The sequence below is a fragment of the Anas platyrhynchos genome, chromosome 1, assembly GCF_047663525.1.
Source record: "Anas platyrhynchos isolate ZD024472 breed Pekin duck chromosome 1, IASCAAS_PekinDuck_T2T, whole genome shotgun sequence".
NCBI lineage: Eukaryota > Metazoa > Chordata > Aves > Anseriformes > Anatidae > Anas > Anas platyrhynchos.
The window spans coordinates 24490006-24509298 of NC_092587.1; the positions used below are offsets into that span (position 1 = coordinate 24490006).

Genomic DNA, 19293 nt, shown 5'->3' on the forward strand with positions numbered 1-19293 from the left:
CATCCCAGACTGCTGGATGCATAGCATATCATCAGCAAATCTGTGCACACTGAGCATCCATTCATTAAGACCTTCTCTGTATCCAACAATCTGGTTCTAACAGTTGTTCCAACCATCTGGAAATCCTGGAAAAAAATACTTCTTTTCTTCTGCCTAAAACAAAACTCATGGGGAAGAACAGGACATTTGTAGGTTATCCTACCTGCAAAACCACTTTTCAAACTGCCCTTGTGCAGAACTGACAGAGCACATTTTGTCATGGTATGCAGACCATCAGAAAGCATCTTCCAAAGCATCCACCCTTTGCAGATCCGCTTCATTATCAGCAAATGCTTGGACAACGCAGAGGCTAAAGTCAGTGGTGTATAGCCCCTGGAATAAAGCTTATGTCTTTCAAATAACCCAAGAGCTTTGATGAATTAGAATAATCATTAAATGTAATTGAATGTGTGGTAGTTATGGCAACAGTTGATTCTTTACAGTTGCATGAGCTTACTGTAACTGTGCATGCCATGTACTATTGAACCAAAGGATGGTTCAGGTGTGCAAAACGTGCTGTAGCTCATTTACATAACAGTCTGACACAAGACTCAGCCATGCACTGTTCAGGTCAATGGGGGATTTGTCTGCAGGATGACTAAAGGATCAGGCATACATAAGGCTATAATTTTACCAGACAGAGAACAATACTTTCACACAGACAGATGTTTTCAGTGTCTTCTGTTGCAAATGTTTTTTTGTGAAAATAAATAAATAAATCCCTTAAAGCTTACAGGCCTTAAGAGATTGTGTAAGCATAGTGGAATCCACTTCTTAACCAGACCTATCATTATAAATTAACCACGCTTAGGAAATTCAAACACCTGTAAGTCCAAAACAGTACTTAACTCCAAAATATTATTAAGAAATAATAAGCTAAAATTCTTGTTTTAACAGCTGAATTTTAAGTACTTCAACAAATATTACCTTTTCATATTTCCTGTTCTTAATTACACATGATTCAATGGTACTTTGTTATAAGACTAAACTGAACAATATTTCTCAATGATAAACAAAATACATATCCCTCCCTGTTACCGAGGGCAGCTTTCTATGTGTTGCTAATTAGATAAATGATTACCTGTTAGAACCCCATTTCCTTTTACCTATTTATAAAGTTCTTGTACAGAAATCAAAGCTTAATGTTTTCACAGAATTGCATAAATCTTACAGCAAAAGCTTGTTAACCACACTTACAGAGGATTTTGTTGAGCCAATATAATACAGATATTTTTATTATGATTGCCTATTTCTTTCATTCAATTAGAGCATACATGTGGAGTTCCCTATGAACAACATAACCTGCATCTCACTACTTACTAAGAGTTTAAAATGGTGAACAAGGGCTACAGATACCAAGAGTGGACTGAATGAAAATCTACTTGGCCAGAACCACTTTAGACTCAACACTTCAGAATTTTCCTGTTTACTGTGTCTGAAATGTAAACATATGACTGACTAGTCTTGCTAACACATCATAAAGAAAAATAAGGCTTCTTACAAACTGTTTTTGTGAACGTGTATCCTTTCTCATGTCTCCACTGAGTGTTATTGTTTCACTACAGGTGGTCTTAGGTTTTATGAAACAGAAACAACTTAGCTCAAGCACAGTTTTATATGCACACAGATTAAAATAGTAATTAGCAATGATGTGAAACCAATTTGAAGTCATAGCCAGGGAAAATTAATTTCTGTTACAGAGAAAGGAGATAATAATTTTAGAGATAAGCTCTAAAGTACAAATCAATTTTAATATAAGACGTGAAAGCAGCTTGAAGTTAGAAAACAAAATTATGAAACATGATTTGGTAGGTTTTTGTATGAAGAAAAATAGGAAAGAAGTGCTGTTTGTACATCATAAATATCTTTAGGAAACATTAATAAATGCATAAATAAATTAAAGAGTAAGAGATGTATCATCACTGCATTCTACTGTTGTTCTATGAAACATGGGAAGAAAAGAATATAACATACAGTTGATCTCACACATGCTGCATCCACAAAGAGACCATTAGCATTCACTCTCCTTATTATTTTATCAGTTGATGCACATCCAGACCAGAGACAATCACAGTAGTGGTAAATATATTGTATTCTTCTTTTCCCATGCATTAGAGCTGAAGAGCAACATACACTTTTTTTTTTTTTGAATGTTTTTTTTTTCAACTACAAGTGGAGCATAAGAAAACAACCTGCAGTTGTCATAGTTGGAATTTGACAGCAGCATAGAGATTAACACCTCCTTTTTAAAGAAAAGACATAATCACAGACACTTCTGCTATCTATCATGCCTTATTATTTGCAATAAGAAGCAAAGCCTAGCACGTCAGAATCTTGAAACTAATGCATGTATTTTTTTCAGGACAAAAGTCAGAGACTTCAGCTTACTGAACCACAAACTTTAGTAATTGCTTTACCTTAAATTCCTGATCAAAGCTTGCATGAGTCTGAACTGTGTATGAAGGGTATTCAAGAAACAAAGTCAGTCACAGAGGCATGTTAGTATTTTTTATGGAAGTCGTGATGTCATTTAACCCATTGCTGTTACTGACATATGTCTCTGCTTTACAAATGAAGATTTGATAATTATGTGGGTTGAATGGAAACTTTATTGCCTTAATTTGGAATAAACTTTGAGCAATAACTGAGATATTGTGTGGTTTGAACTTAAGAAAATAGGGCTGGGTTGGGAGAACTCACAGTTACTTCCAGTTCTGATGGAGCAATTTTACCTCTGATATAGCAAAATGTAGATTTTGAAGAGATCGATGTTACACAAGCTGTATACTTCAAGTACGAAGGCATACTACAAAACCTCAGAATACAGGATTACAAAAGTAAGCTGAGCACATTCTGAGAAGTGGACACGTGAATTAATTCTTTTATTCTCACCTAGCTTCAGCAAAGGAGAAGTATAAATCAAACAAACACTAAATCATCTCAGTATCTTCACCTAGGTTGGTGATTTTGTTTCTCTGACTTGAGTTCTACTGAAGTGAGGAAGTTGATCCATACTCTACATTTATTTATTTGGTGAAAGAAGCACAAATGTTATTTGGAAATGCTATACAAAGTTAATACTACTGCAATGTGACAACAAAAATCACGTTAGAGGGAAAACATAGGAGAAATATAGCAAAAGGGGAAAATGCGTTAGAATGATGACTTTAAATGAATAAACCAGTTAAATGGATATCTGTGCAAAGGTAACAGGAGTGATTCAGCAGCTTTCTACAGACCAGTAAAAGTTATCAGACAATGGCGGAAGATTTTTTGCAAAAGATGCAGAATGGGAAGCAAGTGCAATTAGTTTTACAGAGATTTTTCTCATGCTGTGTTAACGTACTTCACATGGGATAAGGCTCTTGTCTGACACTGGAGTAGATGAAAGTCATAACACAGTGGATTTTGGATTAAAATTGGTTTTAATAGACGTTTAACAAATGTTGTCCTGGTGAATATGAGTAGTTGGATTGAGGAGATGGGAATGTTAACATAACCCTCTCACACTATGCTGGCAAAACACGTCCATATTGGTATGTTGTTCTGCTATCCTGACCAGAAGGTGTTTACTTATTGAAGCAGCCTAATTGAAATTAATGTAAATGGAAATTAAAGACCAAAGCTAGGAAATTCTTCTCTCTATACATATATGTATGTATCTATTTATTTATTTATTTATTTTCCTGTGGTCAATGCAGAAGTGCTTGTTTTGTTAATAAGGAGCAAATCAAGTTTCTTCTCTGTCATATAAACCTATGGTTTTGTTTTCTTGGTTTTGAGAAAAGTATGGTAGGAGAGACCCAAAGCTCTATAGTAATGGAGAGAACTACAGGCAGAAATAAAGCCAAATGGCAATGAAGAATGCTGTGCAAAACAAGGAATGACCAGAAAAGAAGGAGAAAATGTTAATCAGAAGACTATTATTTTTGTATTTTTTCCATATAGAAATGGTCTTGGATACTATCAAAATGTCATTGTTAGTTACTATTTTGTTACCTAAACAATAAACTATAAAAATCTTTATAACAATTAATTACTTACTTTCTGGATACTTGTATCCTCAGTAATGTACCTGAGCCTCAGATCAGAGCTCTCTTTCAACAGTTTTACAGTCATAGTATGCCTATTAAGGCACCCTTGTATTTCCAAGCAATCACCTTAGAAGCTTCACTATAAGAAAAGAATGTGCAAGAAGACTTGGTAAGATTAGTGTGCACAAGCAATGCCATGCATTAGGTATGCAGCAGAAGAAACCGAACGTACATATAAAGTGCGAGACAAACGGTAACAATGCAAATCCCTTCTCCACTGACATTGCTTACATACTCACTGCAGGTCTCATTGATAACCATGTTCCCCATGGGTCCTGACACTCCACTGATGTGACCTAAGGTTTGTGTGAAATGGTAGCATACAACTGTGACTGCATAGAGTAAATTATTGATAGCAGTTTTTGTTTCCATCTGATTTTTTCCCGTTATAATAAAAAGGGATTTTGCTTACACTATAAAATTGCTTTTAAAATCTAAGAACATTAAATATCTAAGTAAATAATAACAAATTAAAGTGCAAAATCTGTTACTTACCCTTCTGCCCTCCACACAGCGCTGGAGTTCAGGCTTAGCTAGCACAGAGTGTTGGCAGTTGTGGGGCTGCCATGTTATTGCTCTCCAGTCGCAGGTTCTGTTGTCAGAGCAGCTGAGGCAAGGGACAATCCACTGCCCTGGAAAACAGCAACGGGGTGTCAGCATTTCATCTGTATTTTTGTGAGTAACCTTACTATTATGAAGTGAGTGACATGTTCTCAAGCCTTTTATCATGTGAGTTTTCCTTAAATTAAATCTGTCTCTACCCTTTGAAGAGACTATTTCTTTTTTCTGCATTCCTTTGCATTTAGCAAGCATGGGAGGTTTTGCTTTTTCTGAAAGAGTTGTGAATGCTCAAATTTGACAGTAGCATGTGAGTTTATTTCTCAGTTCACTTTGCCTTTCTCACATCAGCTTGTCCTTTCCCAACAGAGAGGATAAAATAAAGGCAAAGAGGTGAGGAGGCAGAATGGGGAAAGGATGTATCCATGGTTCAGAAGCGTCCAAAGACAAAATTCATTCTCATCTATCAAGATTTGTTCTTATTCTGATCTAAAAATTGGCTGGTTGATCAAAGCAAGACTTTGAAAGCCACTGGATCAAAAAATGAAGCAAGAGAGAGGATGGCTTTCACTCAGCAGCGCCCATTTCAGTTTGGGAGAATTCAGACAACCACACTGAACAATACATATATGCATTTCAGGTGGTTGAAGTTAGTGAGGTGAATAATATATGTGCCTGATCCCTATTAAAAAAAAAAAAAAAAAAAAAAAAAGTATTTTGCAGTTTTCGACTGTAAAGTGGGATTATCCAAAGTCAGTGGGTTTGAGGCATCTGTTAGGTAAGGACGAATGGTTTAGTTATTTTGGTTCTGTAAAGCTGTTTAATTCCAAAATCCTACTGGAAATCAGAGGGATTCTATGTGTCTATGACTGTGTGTTACTATGTAGTTATGCCAGCAAAATCTGCTTTTTCCTCAGATTCTCAGATTAAAGGAGTTACACAAAAAAAAAAAAAAAAAAAAAAAAAAAAAAAAAAAAAAGCAGATTCTTGTGTCGGTGCTATCAAACCTTGTTAGCACGCTTTGCTTTCTACTTGCAGACCAGCAAATGGTTCCACCAGCAAATAAATGTCTGCAGAGCAGACCTGCAGCCTCTCCTACCAGACAGCAGCGCAGCAGCCAGCCTGGTGTGCTTCTCAGCGTTTGATATATTGTTACGACACCAGAAGCCATAGCACAAAACAAGGCTACTATTTATCAACGTTTATGAGGCCAGGGACAGAGTGGGAGGCTGAGCGAAGCAACTCTGCCAAGCCCCAGAGGCCTTGGAGGAGCTGGCTACTACCTCAGGAGAGAGGAGGTTTCCAGGGAGGCAGCCTGTGCTTGAACTGGAGGGAAGTCCTAAGCAAATGCTTTGGTCAGTGGCAGATGAAAGTCCTCCCAAATAAAACTGCCAAGAATTGTTTGTACAGGAACACGAACTGGCACCTCTGAGGGCAGAATCCCTCCCACGGCGCTGCAACCATGCAGCTCTGGCTGCTGTGCAGCCTGCCCTGCTGCAGCTGCTTCTGCTCCGTGCCAGAAGCACCCCATGTCAGCTACACTTGCAGGTGATGTGAAGAAAATGATGGCAGGCTGCAAATAAATGAAAGTCAAGACGATGTTATCACACTTTAGAACCTAGCTCCTAAAGGCAACCATTGGGCAAACAGCCTGTTTCAGCAGAGAAAGCAGAGAAAGGCAGAAGGGAGCGCTCCAGGCCATGGTGCCAGGCCATGAGCTGCTGAGTGCTCCTCGCACATAGTAGCTTCAAAAATCACTTTCCTTGTGTCCTAACCACCAAGCTGTGTGTCCTTCTTACCAATTGAGTACCGCTTAAAGTTCAAAATCCTTTAGGACAGAACAGTAGTATAGTTGTAACTTTTTAATTTATTTGGGAGAAGAGAGGCCTGACCTTTGGTTCTTGGGTGAGACCTTACATAGAGTTTTTATCCAGGGAGTAAAGTGAATTTTTACCTAAAGCTACACAGTGACTTCCCAAGTTTTGGAGCTGGGCATGCTCTTCCACCACTGAGGCCAGGCATGCTTTGGCACTGCAAGATTTCTGTGGCCAGTGGTGGATCATGTTCCCTCAGTGCTCCCACTGTGCCCCATCTGTAATCTGTGGCTAAGTGGTCATTCCCAGCTTCACTGCACTCAAGTAGATAGACTGAAAAGTGCCAGGACTCAGATAACACAATAGTAGGTGCCATAAAAATACCTTAAATTGCTTTCAGCTTTCTGAGTATGGATATAATGGATAGTTGGTTTGAGGTTTGGACTCAGAGACTACCAATGCTGTACAGTTTTTCAAAAACAATCTGATAGTTGTTTGGGGCAGTGATTTATATCTAAAAAATAAATGAAAACTGGGCAGTTTTTCCCTGACATTGCAATTTTTCTTTCAAATCAAATACATAAAAGTTCTGGCAATGGCTACAACATCTGAGATCCCTCATTTTATGGAACATTCTGCTTTACTTCATATATATTTATGAGCTGATTTGGTTTAGGTAATAAACTAGAAAAGTAGAACTACATAAAATGAATATTAAGGATCTGAAATGTCCGAACACTAAAAGTTTAAACTTTGGCAATTGAAAGTGATAAGCACCTTTTGAAAATCTTTAAAATTGTTTGATTTATATATTCAATCACTGAGAAAAAAAAAAATCTCTCTTTTTTATTTCTTTTTTTATTTTTTTCAGGGGGTATATACTAAAGATGAGTGGCAAAAAAAATAGAGAACAATGACATATCATGGAAAACCCATGTTTATAGGAAGCACTGACATTTAATGTTCACAGAGTGGATGCAGTTGCTATATTTACATAGACTTAAAATTATGCAATTATATGCATTTTAAATCTATTCATTATGATTTTTTCCTCCTACAACTTCACAGCACTTAGTTACTGCATTCCTAACCTTCACAAATAAAATTTCACTAAAAGATAAAATGAATCTTTTATATGAAAATGTAACAGTAAAAATCACAAACAATATTGAGTTGGAAATTAAACACGTTTCTATTCCAATTGTAAGGTTGTGGAGGCTGTTTTCTTTTTTTATATTTTTGTTTGTTTGTTTATTTTTTTTCCACTTATGTAGGGTAGCAGCACACAATGTAGCTTTCAGCATAATTTCAGTGAATCTGTGTTTTGTGCTGCTTCAGATGAGAGCACTGATTTTATCACGCTAAGGCAAGTTTACCTAGCATTCATGAAGGAGAGAGCAAGCATTAGCTGCTGTGAGTTTAAGTTTATTCCCAAACTGAAGCTGCTAAATACAAAGTTTCATGAAAGCCTGTAAATAACAGGTTGCTACAGAAATAGTGAAGGTAAACTGGATTTTGGGTTCATTAAAGAGGCTTATCAGTTGCATACATAAATCTTCTGCTTAGGATAGGAGATAAAACATTGCCTGTACTCTTGTAAATAGCTCTCTTTAACTGGTATGAAAACAAATACCCTTTTGAAAAAATAATCAGGACTATTTACCTGTATTTAAAAAGCACACAAATGTTAGCCTAAAGTCACAAAGTTTTAACCAATTAAGGATGTACACTTAAATTGATTTTATTTATTTATTTTTTCTTCTGGACAGGGTTTTCAGCCTCTTATTTTTATTCAACCTTTCCGATTGGCATAGCCACAAATACATAGGTTTTACATTCAAGATCAAAAGCAAAGATTTTATATAGTGCAAACAATTATCCACAGAAAAGGAAAAAAAAGTCTAAACTGAAAACTCATTATCTGAATTTAAACATTTAACTAAGCTGAAGCTAAAAGTAGTTTGTTGATTTATGTCTAGTTTACTTTTACATTTGGTGTCTGTTTGAGATGCTAACACTTTTAAAAGATGTTTTCTCCAGCAATAGGTTATAGAAATATTTTTTTTTCGTTTGCTTTTAACTACATTAATGGAAAACAAACATAACATTATTTTTAAAAGGATATGATTTTCATGCTACAGAATAAAATGATCTTAGACCTGCAGACTTATGTTCAAACTGACATTTTCAAACTGACATTTACTCCTTGTAATTAAGGAAGACACTCACTTGGTTCTGCATCAGCTTGTGTCTGTGTTGAACCTAAATTCAGACAGCCTCTGAAAGGCAAAAAGAGAGTGTGTGCAGAATTATGTTGAACTGGCTACAGTTCTGGAAAGTGGGGAAAAACTGAATACTACTAAAGCATGTATGTCATAGCAGAGAGGCACAACTTAGAAGTGAAGCTGTGATCTCTTAATGCATAAGATTTTGTGAGTGTCTGCGAATTTCCACAAAAATTTCCACCAAATTTCCACAGACTGCAATAGTCTAATTCACCTGCAGGACTTCAGAACAGCTTGGGGTCCTCATGGTCCTTACACAATCGTCTCTCTCTCTGAGGAGCCAAACACATGGTTGCTGCTTACTGACTGCTTTGTCATTAATCATACCGTAGCAATACTGAACAGAGAGCTGTTTTTTCTATGACAATGGGTTAAAAACCCACTGAATCAAAGGGGATTTTCTAAAGGCAAAAGGATTTATTTTTTTTTTTGCTATAAAAATCATAATTTCTTTCTGTGATCCCAACAAGATGTAAAGACTGAAACTTCACCTGTTTAATATTCACCTTTGCATATATCAGTAAAAGAGAAATGTGTAAATCAAGTACATATTTGGTAAGATGCTGAGCTTCCTCTAGAGAACTGTGCCACGGAATGTAGTAGGATGGGAGTAGTCAGTTCCACCTTTGGTTAGACCCTCTACTACTGCCTCTATGCCATATCACAGGAGTAGAAATGAGGCATGAAATCCTAGTGACACTTCTAAGCTTTACCATCAACTTCAGAGAAATTAAGGTTTAATCTTTACCTCTGCTTCCTTGCTTCAGCCTCTGCCCATGTCTGCATCAACACGACAAGCTTTGGCCAGCACAGATACATTTTGCTGCAATAGAACATCAAGTATTCCTGTACAACTAAGCCGTTAACTAGCATAAGAAGAACCTATGATGCTGCCTTACTTCTGCAGAAGTTTTCTCTTCTTAGAGGAAGGAGGGCATGGGTTGGCTTCTCTGAAAATTTAAGTTATTTAAATAAAAGAGACGTTGCAGCTTTAGCTGGGAATTTGCAATTACTCCCATATGTGTTAGGAAAATGTCCACTGTCAGGACTACGATTTTGTTTTATTGTTACAAATTTTGAATGATGTTGCACAAAAAGCCATTTCTTTGGCTCCAGTTTCAAAACTCCAGTTCCAGTTTGAGGTTGTGACACACATGAAACTATACAGCCACTTCTTGCTGGATACTGCACGTCAGTTCTAGGCTCATTAGACACCTCTTGGCAATCTTTCACTTCATAAGCCAAAATGATTCTTCCCTTTTTTATAGACTTGTCCTTTGAGACTACATTTCCTGAAGTAGTTTCCATTTTAAATCTATATGTTTTTAGCAATAAGCTTGTAAATAGATTTTATATTCAGTTCTCCTTAGCTAGATATGGTATTCACAAGAAGCACATTATATTTAAAGAGAAGGAGATTGTCTGCCCCAGAAGGACTCTTCTGTCAATTCGGTTTGGGCTTTCTAGTCAGGAGGTTTACATCCTCATATATTAACATAGGCTATTTTGTGCTTCTTCATGATTCATAACTTGTGTGACTAAAATGTGCTGTCAGGTACAGCAGTGTCTCCTTTGTGTGTTTCCTTCATTTAACACTGAAAAACAAATATAGGTCTCTATGTTTCATACCAAGTGAAAACATTCAGGCAGCTCAAGCATTCCTGTTACTTTGTATTGATTATTCCTTGAGTTTGTGCAAGTTCATTGCTGTGACTAGCTGCTCCTATCTATAGGAAGATTAAAAAAAAAAAAAACAAAAAAAAACCATTTGTGGTAGTAGACCATACAGGAGTTTGGTTTTATTTTTCATCCATCTAATAAAGAATTAAACAAAATTACTTATTGTCTAATGCAGAAGCAACTTAAGCCATGTATAGAACTACAAACACAAGTAGTCCTATGGATTACTCATATTTGTTAAGGTAAATAAATATTCATGCAGCTGTAACCTAAAGATGAATACCTGCCATTCTACCTATCTTTCTTGATCATACTTGTAACCTATAACCATTGTTACATATAACCATTACTTTAAAAAAAGACATTTCAACCACACTATTTTGCCCATCTCGTTATTTCAGACAGTGACATGTAAAAACAAACACTCTATTGTTTGCTTAATTTGAAATTGTAATTTTTTTGTTACCAATAGAGAAGTAGAAATATAAAATTGGAATGAGTCAAATCATATTCTTTTTCAAAAGTGTTTTTTGTTGTTGTTGTGGTTTTTTGTTTGTTTGTTTGTTTTTTAAGTTTAGACAATCCCTTTCAGTTAGAATAAATCATCATTTATTTTAATATTTTTGGTGTTTTGATGGAAATATTTCAATGAACTTCACAGGCTAACTGACAATAACACATGAAGTGTTGCATCACTGGTAATGAACTTGTCGAACTAAAAATTGTCACAAACTAATCTGATTTTAAAAATCTGTAACTCTTACAAGGAATTAGTTATATCTATTGTTAGGTTAGTACATGCGCATAGAGAAGAGGAAATATTTTTTTCTAGTTTTGCTTTGGTGAAGCGTGTGAGCTGGTTCTCAGAAGACAGAAGATTAAGTACAAACCTTTTGTGTCTCCAGCTTCGCAGGTCTTAAGCACTGTCTGTGAAATTCTGAAGAGGTATTCATGAGACAGAGGCTGCAAGCCACAGGACTCCTCTGGATGGATTTGAGAACCACAGTCCTGAATTAAAATGAAAGGAGTGCAAATTACAGCACTGCACCTGGATATATGTGGATACATGACTTTGAAATCCTCTTCAATGATACATAAGGAAAAATATTTGCAGTTGGTTCTACAATTCATTCTTACTTAGCTCTTTGATATTTTCTTAATATGAAATTTAAAATCCTTTTTTTTTTTCTGTTAAACAATGGTTTTGTAATAAATTATCCCAATCTACAGTCAATGTACATGACACTACATCATTTGCTAAAGATAAAAAGAAAATTTGTTAAGGCAAACACTTATAACATTCAAGTAATGATATTTTGTCACTATTTATCATGAAATCTCTACTTATTTGCTCATAGCAATTTTGTATGCATATCTGCCATTCTAGGGAATGTAGTTCTATCATGAAATGCCTCAAATTAGCTTGAGAACATACAGGTGCATAAAGAAAGGAAATTTTAGAAAAAGAGAGAAAAAATATATTCAAGGTGATATGAGACTTTTTTTTTTTTTGGTAACTCTAAACAGGTACAGTATGTATGGCTGTACAAATTGCTTGTTATAACTTTGCTTTATTGTTTCTGAAGAGAAATAGCATTGCTACTTTCAATATCTACTTTAGGACAAAATGGATCACATCTTTAAAGTGCTTTTCTCCCTCGCCTGTAAAATGAGTTTTAGAATGATTCAGAAGCACGTCTACCTTAGTTCAGTTGAATTTCACTTCAAATTACTTTGTAAAAAGTAAATCATACTGCATTGACAGTTTTCAGTTGTTTCATCAGAAGATGGGAGCTTTCTGGGGTCAGTATTAGATTCAGGAAGAATGTTAACTATCTTCTATTTCATTGTTTCACCTTCACTTCTGTATTGTTACAAACTCAGCAGAAGACAATGAATGTTTTCTATTTTTATTTTCATCAAAACTGAAAAGCTAACAAAAAAAAAAAAAAAGAGAGATAGAGACTTAAAATAGTGGAAAAGATGGAAACGATCATTTTATGACAAAAGAGAAAATATTATGAAAAATTAACCATGGAAATATTACTTAATGTGTTTTGGTTTCTAAATACTCTATGAAAAATACAGATGGTACCCTTTTAGGATAAACTGAATGTTAGTAATAGTAACATTTAATTAGTTACAAACTACACAGATGGAAATACACTTTTACTGTACTGTGTTAATTTCAAGAAAGAATATTCTTGAAACTGAAACAAAGAATAAAATGCAATTTCTCCAAAAATAAAAAAAGGATTTTATCAGTCTTTTCTTTATCGAAGAATGATGAGTTCTATATTTATTTTCGACAACAATATTAAAATTAATTAGGAAACTGTCATGAACTATCTTTCACTGTTTCCATTAAATGCTACATCTATGATGTTACGCCTAAATTGAACCAATGAGCAAATAACAATTATGTCCTCATATTGTCAAGGTGAAATTTGATAGTAGGATTTGTGCCACTGATATCGGTGGAGATATGAATCTGTCCTGGAATTTAATAAATATGGGGCTGTCTTGATTATCTTATTGAAAAATAAAGTGAAATAATTATCTCATACTTAACCTGATTTCAATTCATTACATGGTTAAAAAAAAAAAAAAAGTTAAAAAATCTTCCTGTTGACTTCGAAGGTCTCAGGTCATCTTTGCATAAAAGGTCAGAGAAACAGCAGATATCTGTGGGCTCTTTTGCACAGTTGTCCTGTTCTCTGCTCTATAATAATGCTCTATTACTAGGGAAAGCTGTTATGACAAAATGAATGGCACGGTATCTTCTAGCATCAAACTGTGATGTTGTCTTGGAGCCTCTAGGTCTGGACACACAGTGAAGCTATTTGACAGTATTACTTCAAATAACATTAACACCAGAAAGCTCCTACCTTGCAGTAAAACAATTTGCGCAGGACTTCACAAGAAAGCCTGAAATTCCTGAATGAGCTGCTATTGCTCTCAACATAGTGCAATAAAATAACTTAACAGGGATTTTCTTGTTCATACGTCTGCACAGGGTATGTGTTTAAACAAACAAAAACTGATTCTAATTGAGTTGTGCTTAATATGTAATTTCCATCTAAAACAACAAGATCAGGGAGAGATTGTGAATCCCTGAACAAGCCTTATTTGTTTCATCTTTCCTTTTCTAGGATATCAATCTCTTCTCATCAACATGCTTAATATAATGTGCAAAATTAATCTGTGGCTGCCACAGATCCACCACTATACAGTGCATTAAGAGCTTTATTAACAGCTTGGAGATTTTTTGTTTGTTTGTTTGTTTGTTTTCTTCAGGTGCTGCAGTGATGTGACATGCTTCTTGCCTTGCCAAAAGATAAAGCATCTTGTGATCTTAAGTATGTTTACAATCAATCACTCATGGCAAAGATGAGAGACAGACATGTAAGCTTAAATAATAGCTCTTGCTCAGAGCCTGTTCTCCCTACAAACCTTCATTTTTGAAAAGCAGACGTAAAAGACCCCCTGAAATGTCTGGACTAAAATCAACAGAAAAGTTCCCCTGTACTAAGTACTTCAGTGCACAGCTAAATCTGATTCTTAATGAGACTGTTTTAGTATTTTATTAGTAGAGTTTCTTTTATCTTTTCAGAAGATTTGCTGGAAACTAACAAATAAAATAGGAATAAAGCTTTCCTATGTACATCTAGAGACCTTTCAGTCAATGTCAGTTGAGAGGGAACATTTCTGAAGTCCATCTGCTGTATGAAGAGAGAATTGCTTCTCTTCAGAGTACGCTCTGACCAATGGGAATGGTGGGCTCAGCACTTTGAAAAACGTATCTGTTCTGCTCTAATCATGTCTGAGACTGCACCCAGTCAAAGCACTGAACACCAAATCTATTAATAAAGAATCAGCATATCTATCAGAATGTTTTAAACTAAACAATAAAAGAAATATAACTGAGCTTCCAGGAATTCCTTTTAGCATTGCATACAACCAACACATATCAAAAATCCCACATCCCTTTAACACCCTAAGCCCACACATGTCTGGGTACTAGTTTTGGCAAAGAAGGGAGGAGACCTCCCCATCCTTTGTGCTCTGACCCTGCAGCCTTTGGCCAGCACTGCCCATCACTGACCCTGGCAGTCACCCAGCTGCTGTCCTGCATGAGAGCCAGCCCATGTCTCCTGAGGCACCACAGCCCTGCCTCACCGTATAGATGCTGTCAGGGCTGCCCTGTTTCCTTGGACTCTGTTTACATTTGAGACATGATAGAACAAAGCTTACTGTGAAAGAGGTAATTTTGAAAGCTTTCCTGTTGTTCTTTGTAGGCTTGCTGACTTCAATTTACTTGATCTGGTTCTATTTAAATTGACCCAGGGTTTTCTCATGAAACCCTTTCAACCCTCTTCTTGGTCCATCTTTTTCTACCACTTTACACGTAACTAAAACTGGATGAAAAGTGATTAAAAATGATGCTATGAAAGGAATTCTAATGAAATTAGTCAAAGAGTGAGCTCATGAAGCAGTGAAATTGTATCTTATTGCTAGGGAATAAATTGTGAGCAGATGGATTAGTTCCACTCTATCAACTTTATTAATATGGCAGTAACAAATGAAGGAACAGTTGGTATATTGACTTCTATTCAATGGCCTCCCTCTGCCTGGCTGTATTATTCAGTGATAGATGAACCCCCAAAGAATCAGAGGTTCAGGCTGGTTCAGATCAACATTCAATATTAACTTCATTAAACTGAAGCTCCTGGGTGCACAAAACAGGTCTAGAAAGCTCTTATATAAGGTAGTCTCCTAACAAATTTCAGTACACTACTACTTTTGTCTGGGAAAAAATTATTATTTTTTCATCAAGCACTAAGGCATATATGAAGATATCGCCTACGTCATAAGACACACCAATACATTAAACAGACATATGAGGATTAATGGGGTGAACTGATGGACTAGCATGTCCATGTATTGCAGCTATATTTTGAAAGGAATTGCTGCCATTGTTTTGTAAGGAATCTAATGTGCTTCATCTTCGAAATGGAATAATTCCCCAGAGACACCAAAGGCACTGTCATCAAAAACACATTCAAAGCCTATGAGATGCTCAATTCAAAAGGGATCTAGAAGAGGTCATAAAAACATTTGAGAAAAATAGTTTGGGCACTCACAGGGTTGGAACATGCAGTGCACAGACATCAGTAGGAGACTGGGAACGATATAAAAGCTGAGATACTGGACGTATTGTCAAGGCATGGAGGAGACATTAGAGAACAGTTTGAAATGTGGACAAAGTGCAGCCATCAGCCCAAATCACTTTCAAGTTCTTACTTACAGTGCTGATATTATTATTTTGTCTTAAGAATACAAGCATACCATGCATTACAAGATTTTTCTCTCAGTCACAAATGTTTGCTGAGGATTTTTTTTTTGGGGGGGGAATAATATCATATGCTTTAATCATTGATGGAAGAATATCTTTAGTATCTGCTAAAAAGCTTCTGAAAATCCCAGTAGGTCCCTATCTACAAAGACAACTGCCTCAAAGCACACACAGATTATATGGACAAATACAAGTAATCTTGACACTACAGCAGATGCAATGTGGCTTCCTCTGCACTCGGAAGGCTAACCTCAGAGAAAGCTAAGAAACTCTTCTGAGAACTGAGCACTACTAATCAAGAGAAAATATTGTAAGCTTCATACCAGTTTTTAATATCTCTCCATGTGTGTGCAGAATATATATATATATAAAAAAAAATCATTTCAATCTATGAAGGATTTTGATTGAATTCCATTTTACATAATTTTTAATACTCTACATTTGATGTCAGTTAGGCTCTGCCTTCCTACTCTCGAGGAGTCAATAGTTCAAAGCTCTACATTTGTGAACCTTAGAACAAAAATATTCACATGAGGGCTAAAAAGTATGACTCTTAATCTCATAGGGACTTGTGAATTATGATTCTAAACAGTTCAGAGACGCAGCAGAATTTGTTGAAATAGAATGTGTGAATGTGAAATTCAACTTTCTTAAGAATAAAATATTGTAAATAAGTTTTGGGAAATATTTTGTACTACACCTAATTACTTTTTTCACAGTATTTAAAGCTAATATCTGTATGGTTTTTTCAGCTACATTTTCTTACCAAGTGTGTTTCTCTAATGCAACTAATGATGTTTTTCTTAAATAAAAACAGTCCTGATTACCAGCTTGTATGCTTTATAAACTGAAAACACAAAACAAGAAACAAAGGAATGAAAAGAATTTAGTATTCTTTCCTCCCTCAAAGTGAAGATAAAACAGAAGCAGCAGATAAAGCAAGGTATTTTGCTATTTTATTTTTTTTTGTTGTTGTTGTTTTTTGTTTTTTTTTTTTTTTGTGGAATTTTTAGTCTAAAATGTGAGACAGTAATATTGACCTAGAGACTTTAGGAGCTGTGTAAGTTTTGGATTCCCAAATCCTCCTCTTTCCCGTCTCTTTTCCTAGTGTAAACTCTGAATGTGAACTGACTTGAATTTTGCAAAAACCCATATCAGAAAATTGTGGATAATTTGAGAAAACCATGACACTTCATGAAGTGTATGTTATATGTATAACCAAGGGAATTATTAGGTATTTATTTTTCTCTCACTATGCAGTGCCAATGTGCTCCTGACTGTTTTCTATGATAATTAAGTTTAAAAAATGTGCTATATTATTAGCTGGAACATCCCACAGTCTTGTGGATATTTTTAAGGAGCATTCTGCTATATCCTCCATGCTCAGGGTATATGGCATTCACTATTCACACAGCAAATAAATCTATATATTTTCCTATGTACAAGAATCTGTTGAGCTCTAGCTCCATCCACTTGATATTAGATGGGGACCTTTGTACCACAGCCATGATAAATACAACACAAGAACTCATATTGAACAGTTATCACTCCTTTCAGGAAGTATGAAGAGAACTAAGAGAAAGACTGAGTTAAAAAACAATGTTCATTGCTGAATTCTGAAATTGAAATACTCTGACACCAACTGCAATACAGTGAAAAAAAGTGTTAGTTATCAGCTTGGGCAGATGACTCAAATCTCCATCCAACAGTACCACATCTGGAAAGGATCTTTTCAAAACTGGCACTCAGTTGCCATTATTCTCCCAGCTGCCAAAGTTTCTTAACCGGGCATAGGCAAAACCAGCCATAGTTCAGCAACACCATGATACTTAACCTCTTTAGCCCTAACAGGGTTCAAAATTTCCCTCGCCAAAGGTACTTGATCTGATAGGTATTCTCAGGACTTGCCACTAAGTATTAACTGGTATTTCCTCTTTTATATAACAGGTATAACAGTCCCCTGACACAAGAAACACAGTTTAGAGTCCCTCTTTTAACCGATTTGCAGCAGCGACTTCAATTCAAGCTCCCAGTGCCTTCTTCCAGTCAGTGGGCTAAAGGGTCCTACGAAGTGTTCTGTCACTTGTGAGGAAGTTGTTTGCATTTGCTTTGTACATATAATTAAATACTGACTCATACTACTTCACCCACAGACTAGTTGTGTGTAAAGAATGCAGAGTGAAACTGAATGGCGGGAATACCACCCGGCTCTGTGTTAACTCTAGCTGCAAAAGGACCAAATGAAGTGGGTACTTAACTCCCTGAGAGAGCAGGTTGCAATTCAAAGTGGAGGAAAGGCTCTCCTGTGACCAAAACTGGATGTGTAACTCCCAGAGAACGGTACACTTAAGATACATTCCTTTCTGTATTATTTTCTGCTGGGCAATACATCTGACTCTCTACCTACTGTACTTGCTCTTGTAGATGTCTTTCTCACCCCAACCAATTCCCTTACATTCTCCTAGAACACCCCCTGGACATGAAAGAAGGTGTACAGTGCCCCTTTTTTCAGCAAAGTAGCCATGACAAATAGCATCCTGGTGACTGTCAAACAAGATGAAAACATTCTGCAGGTCCAACAGGAGCACTGAGTTAGCTTTTTTTTCCTCTCATTAAAAAAAAAAAAAAAAGGACTAGCGAGCAATAGATGTCCTTTGTCTTACAGCATGATTTCTCCTTTGGAAAGCAGACAAAAACAAAGAAATGAAAACAGTAAATAAACAGAATAAATATATTTATATATATATATAAAAAAAAAAAAGCCAAATAAGTTTCTTACATTATTTTTATTAGGAATTTTGCTGCAGAAAGAATTTAAAAGGTTAGTGCTTAAGAAATTAGTGCACATGTTGTACAGAAATTGTTCTTCATGGCGTACTGGGTTTTGAAATAAACATCAGAGCCATGCCTGCTCTGGGGAACATTGAGGAAGCCACTAATACAGGCTCAGAAACACCAAGTGGAAGACTTTTGAAACTTCTTTCCCAGACAGTGCCAAAACCCAAGTGAGTTCCTGCCTTTCATGTAAAGACAGAGTCCACATATGTGTGGAGGTTTCACTCTAATGGAAAGCATGCTTCTATCTGGTAGACAACAGGAGGTATTTCCCTCCGCATATTTACAGCCGGCACTGACGCACACGTTTGAACAGACCAAGCACACAGCCAACTTTGTGCAGGCATGTGCTTTGATGTTGACTGTCTTTTCTGTTATCACAGGGAACACGCAGGGCCAATTCCTGACAGCAGCTATGTTGAACACCCCAGTCATTCAAGTCCCAAGAGCAGAACACCCTCCTCTTCAAAAAGCAATCCCTCTGGTAAAAGGATCCATGCGCAGCAAGTGGAACAAATTTGTGTGGGGTTGGTTTTCCTGCTTAACACCCACTCAGTGGTGAAACATATCACCTAGGTATAGATTGGCAGAGGGACACCTGGGAGCGCCTGGGGATGTCTACCTGATGGAAG

At 36.2% G+C, this 19293-nt stretch overlaps 1 protein-coding gene across 5 annotated transcripts in view; it reads right to left on the reverse strand.

The window, feature by feature from the left end:
- Positions 1 to 19293, reverse strand: part of CPED1 (cadherin like and PC-esterase domain containing 1) — a 148416-nt gene that overhangs the window by 13947 nt on the left and 115176 nt on the right. For all 5 annotated transcript variants that reach the window (XM_005013138.6, XM_013093574.5, XM_005013137.6 and 2 more), the window contains 2 exons: positions 11361 to 11478; positions 4629 to 4765 (listed from right to left, as the gene is read on the reverse strand). In XM_005013138.6, the coding sequence (XP_005013195.4) occupies positions 4629 to 4765; positions 11361 to 11478 (255 nt within the window). The remainder of the gene's footprint in view (positions 1 to 4628; positions 4766 to 11360; positions 11479 to 19293) is intronic.